The sequence below is a fragment of the Nerophis lumbriciformis genome, linkage group LG13 (assembly GCF_033978685.3).
Source record: "Nerophis lumbriciformis linkage group LG13, RoL_Nlum_v2.1, whole genome shotgun sequence".
In the NCBI taxonomy this organism is placed as follows: Eukaryota; Metazoa; Chordata; class Actinopteri; order Syngnathiformes; family Syngnathidae; genus Nerophis; species Nerophis lumbriciformis.
The window spans coordinates 21710638-21720420 of NC_084560.2; the positions used below are offsets into that span (position 1 = coordinate 21710638).

At 42.3% G+C, this 9783-nt stretch overlaps 1 protein-coding gene across 1 annotated transcript in view; it reads right to left on the reverse strand.

The window, feature by feature from the left end:
• myo10l3 (myosin X, like 3) overlaps positions 1–9783 on the reverse strand; it is a 209304-nt gene that overhangs the window by 100083 nt on the left and 99438 nt on the right. The window contains exon 11 of the mRNA XM_061971515.2: positions 8795–8913. Coding sequence (XP_061827499.1) covers positions 8795–8913 — 119 coding nt within the window. The remainder of the gene's footprint in view (positions 1–8794; positions 8914–9783) is intronic.

Here is a 9783-nt window from a genome sequence, read left to right on the forward strand (position 1 = left end):
CTGGTGTGGGAACCAGACTTGGAGCAGGTGCTGGTGTGGGAACCAGACTTGGAGCAGTTGCTGGTGTGGGAACCAGACTTGGAGCAGTTGCTGGTGTGGGAACCAGACTTGGAGCAGTTGCTGGTGTGGGAACCAGACTTGGAGCAGTTGCTGGTCGTGACCTTGGCGGAGGTGGCCTGGCCGGGGGTTGCGGCTTAGCACGCCGAAGGACTGGTGGTGGTGGCCGGGCAGGAGGTTGCGGCTTAGCATGCCGAAAAACCGGTGGTGGCGGCTTAGCATGCCGGAGGACTGGTGGCGGCGGCCGGGCAGGAGGTTGCGGCTTAGCATGCCGAAAAACCGGTGGTGGCGGCCGGGCAGGGGGTTGCGGCTTAGCATGCCGGAGGACTGGTGGCGGAGGCCGGCATGGAGGTTTGGGTTTGGCTGGGCGCAGCTGTGCCTGCCCACTAGCAAAGCACCCAGTACTAGCCCCCCCCTCAAGAAGCGGATCCCAGACGCGTCTTGTGCAGTCTGGAACAGTCTTTAGGGGTGGGAGGGAGGAGGTGAGGAGGGGGGTAGGCTCCTCCCCTTTTGATTGTCCAAAACCTCTATTCTGCTCTTCAATAGCATGCAGAGTGTCCTTTGCCGCTTGGGATTGTTCCTCAAGTTTTAGTTCAATCAGTACCTTCCGGTACCACTCATCCACCCAAGCAGGACTGTACTTCTCGAGGGGTGTCTCGGAAGATGACTGGGCTGGAACAGGAAGTGGAGAAGGCAGAGCAGCATGTGGCACAGCAGACAGAGGAGTGGGTGGAGCTTGAGCCTTAGGGGGTGGGGCCAAAGTAATTGGGGGCTGAGCTTGAAAATCAGAAGGTGAGTGGGACTGACTAGACCTAGAATTTAAAAAAATGTCCTGATAATGCTTAATTTTAGAATTAAAGTCATTTGTAAATGGCTGACAGAAAGAATTAACAGAATGCAAAAAAATGTCTTTTTCTATGACGTCATCAAAAGTGGACGGGGGCGTGTCCTCGGGGGGCGACAACGGAATGACGTCATAGCTGCAATCCCAGTGATTGACAGGCCAGTCGGAGGAATCTTTGAAAATATAGTCATTATAATTACCAACTATTTGAGGAGAATCCTGGGCTGCTTGTAGCTGGCTGTGCTCCGGAGGGAAAAGTTGTGGGATAGGTGCGTCTTTGCCGCGAGCCGAAGTCTTCTTGGCTGACTTCCGCTTTCGCTGACGCGTTCGGGCTGGCTGTGAGCGGACATCCCCGGGCCAGATGGAGTCGATATGGACCAACGAACCGTCAGGCCCCCACAAAAGGTCTTCGCGCTCCAAAGGGGAATACTGGAGAGTCTCTCTCTCCATCGCCTTTAAGACCAGCCACGTCCCGTAGCCGGAATCCTCCACGCCCTCTTCGAAAAGACTGTCTGCTGTTGGTTTTCTGTTACGGTAGCGAGGCATTGTGATGCCGGAGGTCGTCTTTTCAAGATGCAGAGGGATGTCAGGAAGCGGCTTGCAGGTGAGAATAAATGATTTATTCTGAATGCAGAACAAAATGCTGCGCGGTGCACCACGGCACGGAAAACAAGAGGGTAGTAAAGATGCCAATATCAAAAAATGTAAACTATGAGCGAAACTAGGAGCGTAACTTGTTGCGTAGGAGCAAACAAAACCAACAGACCGAATGAGGCCAGCGTGTAAACTAAATAGCCCTCTGATTAGTGCCCGGGCAACAGGTGCGCGTCCGGGACACTAACCAGAGGCAGGTGACTCTAATCTGCCGTCATGGCAACAGAAACAAACTCAAGAGGTGCTGAAAAACACAAGTGACTTGAAAACGAAAACAAAAATATGATCCGGGCAGCGGATCATAACACAACAGCAACTTAGCCACCAAGTGGTAGGCCACGTAAACTGACAGGGAGAGGTCAGCGGATGCTGCAGCGCATAGTGCAAAAACTTTCTGCACAGTCAGTTGCTACAGAGCTCCAAACTTCATGTGACCTTCCAATTAACCCACGTACAGTATGCAGAGAGCTTCATGGAATGGGTTTCCATGGCCGAGCAGCTGCATCTAAGCCATACATCACCAAGTCCAATGCAAAGCGTCAGATGCAGTGGTGTAAAGCACGTCGCCACTGGACTCTAGCGCAGTGGAGACGCCTTCTCTGGAGTGATGAATCACGTTTTTCCATCTGGTAATCTGATGGACGAGTCTGGGTTTGGAGGTTGCCAGGAGAACGCTACATTTCGGACTGCATTGTGCCGAGTGTGAATATTGGTGGAGGAGGAATTATGGTGTGGGGTTGTTTTTCAGGAGTTGGGCTTGGCCCCTTAGTTCCAGTGAAAGGAACTTTGAATGCTCCAGGATACCAAAACATTTTGGACAATTCCATGCTCCCAACCTTGTAGGAACAGTTTGGAGCGGGCCCCTTCCTCTTCCAACATGACTGTGCACCAGTGCACAAAGCAAGGTACATAAAGACATGGATGACAGAGTCTGGTGTGAATGAACTTGACTGGCCTGCACAGAGTCCTGACCTGAACCCGAAAGAACACCTTTGGGATGAATTAGAACGGAGACTGAGAGCCAGGCCTTCTCGACCAACATCAGTGTGTGACCTCACCCATGTGCTTTTGGAAGAATGGTGGAAAATTCCCATAAACACACTCCGCAACCTTGTGGACAGCCTTCCCAGAAGAGTTGAAGCTGTAATAGCTGCAAAAGGTGGACCGACATCATGTTGAACCCTATGGGTTAGGAATGGAATGGCACTTCAAGTTCATATGTGAGTCAAGGCAGGTGGCCAAATTATTTTGGCAATATGGTGTATATGTGTATCCAAACTATGTTTAAATAAAACAGACGTAACAATGCTTTCCTAGGATCCATCATGCCACGACAACCCCTGCATGTGAAAAGAAAGCTATTAGCTCCAGGATCTCCGTCACAGGGGCGAGAAGAGAAGAATGGCTGTTTGTCCCAGATGAGGAAAGAAGGAAGGGGAGGTGGAGGAGGGATGTTGGGTGGTTGGGTGTCCACCCCAAGTGGTCGTAGGTTGGGTGCCCCCCTGGTTTCTGTAAGAAGAAGGCTTTATTCCACACTGGAATAATGCTCCCTATTTAGCGAGGAGCTTCTTCAAAGGGCAGAGAGAACAAGTTGCAGTGGGGTGACTGCACAACGTCTTTGTCCCCGTCATGAAAAGCTTTCTTGTGGCTCGCTGGTATTAGTAAAAGACGCATTTCCCATGTTTACTGGCATCTTTGAGAAGGAGGAGGGCTGATGGTTTGAGTTGAGTCAGAAAGTTCTTGCGAAACCTCAACATTTCAAAGGCCCGAAGGAATTCGACCAAAAAACGTAGCAAAAAATACCTCTCAAATGTCGCACCGAACAGTCACGTCACGCAACAAAGAATATGTTGCGAGACGATTGCGGACCACACTGGAGCAGAGTTTAAATGGACAACTTTTTAGGGGCAAAAAAATCCAAAACAAAGACCATACAGTATACTCTTTTCTATACCACTCGTCCTCGTTAGGGTCACAGGTAAACTGGAGCTTATCCCAGCTGACACACCCTGGATGGGTGGCCAGCCAATCGTAGCAAAACAAGGACCAGCCTAAAGTCTGGACACACCCATGTTATGGAAATACACAATGTACCATATAAAGCAGGGGTCCCCAAACTTTTTGACTCGGGGGCCGCATTGGGTTAATACGATATATATATATATATATATATATATATATATATGGGGACGTCTCTGCGCTGCTGACCTGTCTCCGCTCGGGATGGTCTCCTCCTGCTGGCCCCACTATGGACTGGACTCTATTATGTTAGATCCACTATGGACTGGACTCTCACAATATTATGCTAGATCCACTCGACGTCCATTGCACCGGTCGCCCAGGGAGGGGGTCCCCACATCTGCGGTCCCCGCCAAGGTTTCTCATTGTTATCCCATTGGGTTGAGTTTTTCCTTGCCCTGATGTGGGATCTGAGCCGACGATGTCCTTGTGGCTTGTGCAGCCCTTTGAGACACTTGTGATTTAGGGCTATATAAGTAAACATTGATTGATTGATTGATATGTGTGTATATATATATATATATATGTATGCATGTGTATATATGTGTGTATATATATATATGTATGTATATATGTATGTGTACATATATACATATACCGGTATATGTATATACGTATATATATACATATATATATAAATATGTGTATGTATGTACATATATATATATACATATGTACATATATATATATATATATATGTATATATATACACATATGTATATATATACACATATGTATATATATACACATATCATTTTTGTGTTTCTTCATAGTCTGAAGCTGATTGTAGCGTTTTTCTTTCAATTCTTTTTAATGTTCACCAAATCATTATAAACTTCTCTCCAATTATCGCCTGATTCTAATTAACGCCTGTTCCTCTTAGTGATTTCAATAAATAAACACTAGCTATAATTAGTGCATGTACGGTGCACTAAGTGGAACAATCACTGAGTGATAGTGAAGTTTTAGCAGTGCAGTCACTAGCTGCTAGCTAGTTACACACTAAAAAATGTTGGGTTTAAAAATAACCCAATTTTAACCCATCTGCTGGTTCAAAAAAAGGACAAACCCCTTATTTGAGTTATTTTGGGTTAATTTTTTCAATCAAACTTTTGCTTTGAATTGTCTAACTAAAAAGTATCAAAACAAACTATAAATTGGTTGAAATCATATCTTGAATTGCGACAACAATGTGTTCAAATACAAACCCCGTTTCCATATGAGTTGGGAAATTGTGTTAGATGTAAATATAAACGGAATACAATGATTTGCAAATCATTTTCAACCCATATTCAATTGAATGCACTACAAAGACAAGATATTTGATGTTCAAACTCATAAACTTTATTTTTTTTTTGCAAATAATAATTAACTTAGAATTTCATGGCTGCAACACGTGCCAAAGTAGTTGGGAAAGGGCATGTTCACCACTGTGTTACATGGCCTTTCCTTTTAACAACACTCAGTAAACGTTTGGGAACTGACGAGACACATTTTTAAGCTTCTCAGGTGGAATTCTTTCCCATTCTTGCTTGATGTACAACTTAAGTTGTTCAACAGTCCGGGGGTCTCCGTTGTGGTATTCTAGGCTTCATAATGCGCCACACATTTTCAATGGGAGACAGGTCTGGACTACAGGCAGGCCAGTCTAGTACTCGCACTCTTTTAATATGAAGCCACGTTGATGTAACACGTGGCTTGGCATTGTCTTGCTGAAATAAGCAGGGGCGTCCATGGTAACGTTGCTTGGATGGCAACATATGTTGCTCCAAAACCTGTATGTACTTTTCAGCATTAATGGTGCCTTCACAGATGTGTAAATTACCCATGTCTTAGGCACTAATACACCCCCATACCATCACACATGCTGGCTTTTCAACTTTGCGCCTATAACAATCCGGACGGTTCTTTTCCTCTTTGGTCCAGAGGACACAACGTCCACAGTTTCCAAAAACAATTTGAAATGTGGACTCGTCAGACCACAGAACACTTTTCCACTTTGTATCAGTCCATCTTAGATGAGCTCAGGCCCAGCGAAGCCGACGGCGTTTCTGGGTGTTGTTGATAAACGGTTTTCGCCTTGCATAGGAGAGTTTTAACTTGCACTTACAGATGTAGCGACCAACTGTAGTTACTGACAGTGGGTTTCTGAAGTGTTCCTGAGCCCATGTGGTGATATCCTTTACACACTGATGTCGCTTGTTGATGCAGTACAGCCTGAGGGATCGAAGGTCACGGGCTTAGCTGCTTACGTGCAGTGATTTCTCCAGATTCTCTGAACCCTTTGATGATATTACGGACCATAGATGTTGAAATCCCTAAATTCTTTGCAATAGCTGGTTGAGAAAGGTTTTTCTTAAACTGTTCAACAATTTGCTCACGCATTTGTTGACAAAGTGGTGACCCTCGCCCCATCCTTGTTTGTGAATGACTGAGCATTTCATGGAATCTACTCTTATACCCAATCATGGCACCCACCTGTTCCCAATTTGCCTGTTCACCTGTGGGATGTTCCAAATAAGGGTTTGATGAGCATTCCTCAACTTTATCAGAATTTATTGCCACCTTTCCCAACTTCTTTGTCACGTGTTGCTGGCATCAAATTCTAAAGTTAATGATTATTTGCAAACAAAAAAATGTTTATCAGTTTGAACATCAAATATGTTGTCTTTGTAGCATATTCAACTGAATATGGGTTGAAAATGATTTGCAAATCATTGTATTCCATTTATATTTACATCTAACACAATTTCCCAACTCATATGGAAACGGGGTTTGTACATACATACATACATACATACATACATACTAGAGATGCGCGGATAGGCAATTATTTAATCTGCAACCGCATCACAAAAGTCGTCATCCACCCGCCATTCACCCGAACTAACATTTTATCAAATCCACACCCGCCCGCCACCCGCCCGTTGTTATATATCTAATATAGACAATGCAAGGCATTAGTGAGGTTAGAAAGCTTTTGCCTGTTAAAGAAAGGAGACTGATCCAATGTTGCAGAGACATTCAATGCGTGATGATATTATTTATCATTATTATAATATTATTGTCATTTCCATTAAGAAAGTGTTGACTATTGTTGCCAATGCCCTCAGATCAGGAGTACGTTCCTCACACTTTGTGTGCGCAGTTGCAGAAAGCAGAACGATGCTTTTAAGAAGTTAAAAAAATGTTTTAGAAAGACTAGGCCTATATTTTCGTTAGGTAAAAAAAATGTTCTGAATTTATTTCAATGAATATTAACTTGTTAACGTTGTAATGCTCAAATAGGGACAAGGGCGGGGTGCACAGTGAAACAGTGAACAATTTTGCGACAAAGATGAACCTTTATTGATTGATCTGCAGCCATGACAAAATATCAGACAATCTCCATTGTCAACGACAGGCAGGAAAATAAAGATAAACACATAGCCTATGTTCTAGGCATAGGCATAGGCTCATACGTTTTTAAGTTGAAATAAAAAAATAAATAAAAAATGTGCCTCATAAGCCTTAGACTGTCAATTACACGCACAAACTTAAATTATACAATAACATATGTATGTCATCCCTATTTAAACAAAAATAAATTAAATAAATAATAATAATAAATTACCTGCAACTTATTGGCCAAGGCAAATAGCTGGTCTTTTTTTCCCCTGGTCTTTAGTATTCCCTTTTTTAGTTTGTCACGTACCACGTTTACTGCTGGCGTTGCCATCTTTTTTTTTTTTTTCTTCTGTTGTGTTGTGTTGTGGTGTGCTGCAGTGCCTGATGAATAATTGCCTGTTTCAAAGAGTGCTGCTCGTTTTTCGTATGTGGGTAGCAACATTTAACTATGTATATATATTTCCCAATTGGTTCAACCGCCACCCGCCCGAATCTATTTAAAATCTATTTTTTTCGTCATGTCACTCGCCCGACCCGCGGATTACCCGCAAACCGCGCATCTCTAATACATACATACATACATACATATATATATATATATATATATATATATATATATATATATACATAAATATATACACATATATATATATACACACATATACATACATGTATGTGGGCTCTGTACCGAGGATGTCGTTGTGGCTTGTGCAGCCCTTTGAGACACTTGTGATTTAGGGCTATATAAATAAACATTGATTGATTGATATATATATATATATATATATATATATATATATATATATATATATATATATATATATATATATATATATATATATATATATATATATATATATATATATATATATATATTGTATATATATTGTATAGATATATATATATATATATATATATATATATAGATATATTGTATATATATATATATATATATATATATATATATATATATACTGTATATATATATATATATATATATATATATATATATATACTGTATATATATATATATATATATATATATATATATAACCCCAAAAATATATATAACCCCAAAAATGGATTGCTCTTCATAAAAATAACTCCAAAATGCAACCCAAAACTAAAAACTCATAAATACAAATAACCCAGCATTTTGTAGTGTGTAGTTTAGTGTTGTCACTTGTTATAAAAAGCAGGGGCTTTTATCAACTTAACATGTTACACTTGTGTGGCAGTTTATGATAAACATTGCCTGTTGTGTTGATGGCGACTATACTTGACCCTGAAACAGACAATTTTAATTTCCACTATTTGCTATAGGAAAATAGTTTCCAAACAAATCAAAGGTCATCCAGAAACTGACTGTGTCTGACCTTTGAGCTTGTAACGTATTTATAAAAGAACATGAAGACGTGCCATCATTCATCATAAACGCGGTCATGGATGTATAATGGCAGGCATGCTGAGAGTGACTTATTACAGTGTGTGCCACCAGAGGATAAGTCCCCCCCCCCACACAGCCCCGCAATCATGAGCTCCATTGTGTTTCTGACTCAGATCACTATCGCCATGGCTTCATTGTGCCGGGAATCTTGCAGACAAAAAGCAGGAAATGGCTGGAAGTCACGCAAGCCATGTGGAGGGGGGCATGTCTGTGTGTGAGAGAGGGGTGAGTGTCACCCAGGGAAGGGGCGGGGTGATGTGTTGGGGTCTGGTTAAAAGGTGACAAAAGGATCAACTGCGAGATGACAATAGTACAGACAGAAAATATGTGAACGCTGGGTTGGGGAGCAGCAGTGATAGGTGGTGGTGAGTTGGATGTGTTGCTACCTGCTCCACAGTGAGCGGCGAGCAGATCTCCTCTCCTCTCAGGATCATGGAGCGCTGGGTCAACACCTCAGACAGCTGGAAGGAGTCCAGGCCAAGCAGCTCACTGACATTGCAGACCACTAAAACAAAAAAAGAAACACGTACATTCATGAACCTAAAACCATAAATGTGACCCATTCCAACGAATCAATGTCGTTTGTGTCCCGAAGAAATAAAATGTAAAAAGGCACAATGCAATTAACTGTAAAATGTGTGCGCATGGTGATGCGGGGGTTTGTTCTCCCAAGATGCAAGGGACGAATCCGGACAGGACTTGCAGGTAATAACTTGATTTAATAATAAAATAACACAAAACTGGTACAAAACAGAAAACAAACCGACAGGAAGAGGTGCCGAACGCACTGGAAGCTAAGGCTAACACTTAGCACAGACTATGGAACTTAGCTGAGTCTAGGAAACAAGAACGAACTTACGTGGCAGTCGCGTGATGCAAAAACAAAGAAAGCAGAACGAGTGATGAACAAAGGTGGGCTTAAATAGCGTCTCTGATGAGAAACAGGTGCGCATGCAAGGCAGGTGAAAATCAAGTAACCATGGTGACGAAACAAACTCACAGGTGCACAAGTAATAACAAAAGGAGTCCAAACATAACTTAACAAAACATGATCCGACCACGGATCATGACAAAAATGATTTGTATTATTAATCGAAATGCCCTGCATATTGATCTGATTGCATATTTAATATACACCATATTGCCAAAAGTATTTGTCCACCCATCCAAATGATTAGGCATGGAGACTGTTTCCACAAACATTTGTGAAAGAATGGGCCACTCTCAGTGATTTCCAGCGTGGAACTGTCATAGGATGCCACCTGTGCAACAAATCCAGTCGTGAAACTTATTCGGGTGTTACCATTTAGTGGTCAATTGTACGGAATATGTACTTCACTGTGCAACCTACTAATAAAAGTCTCAAAAGTCTCAC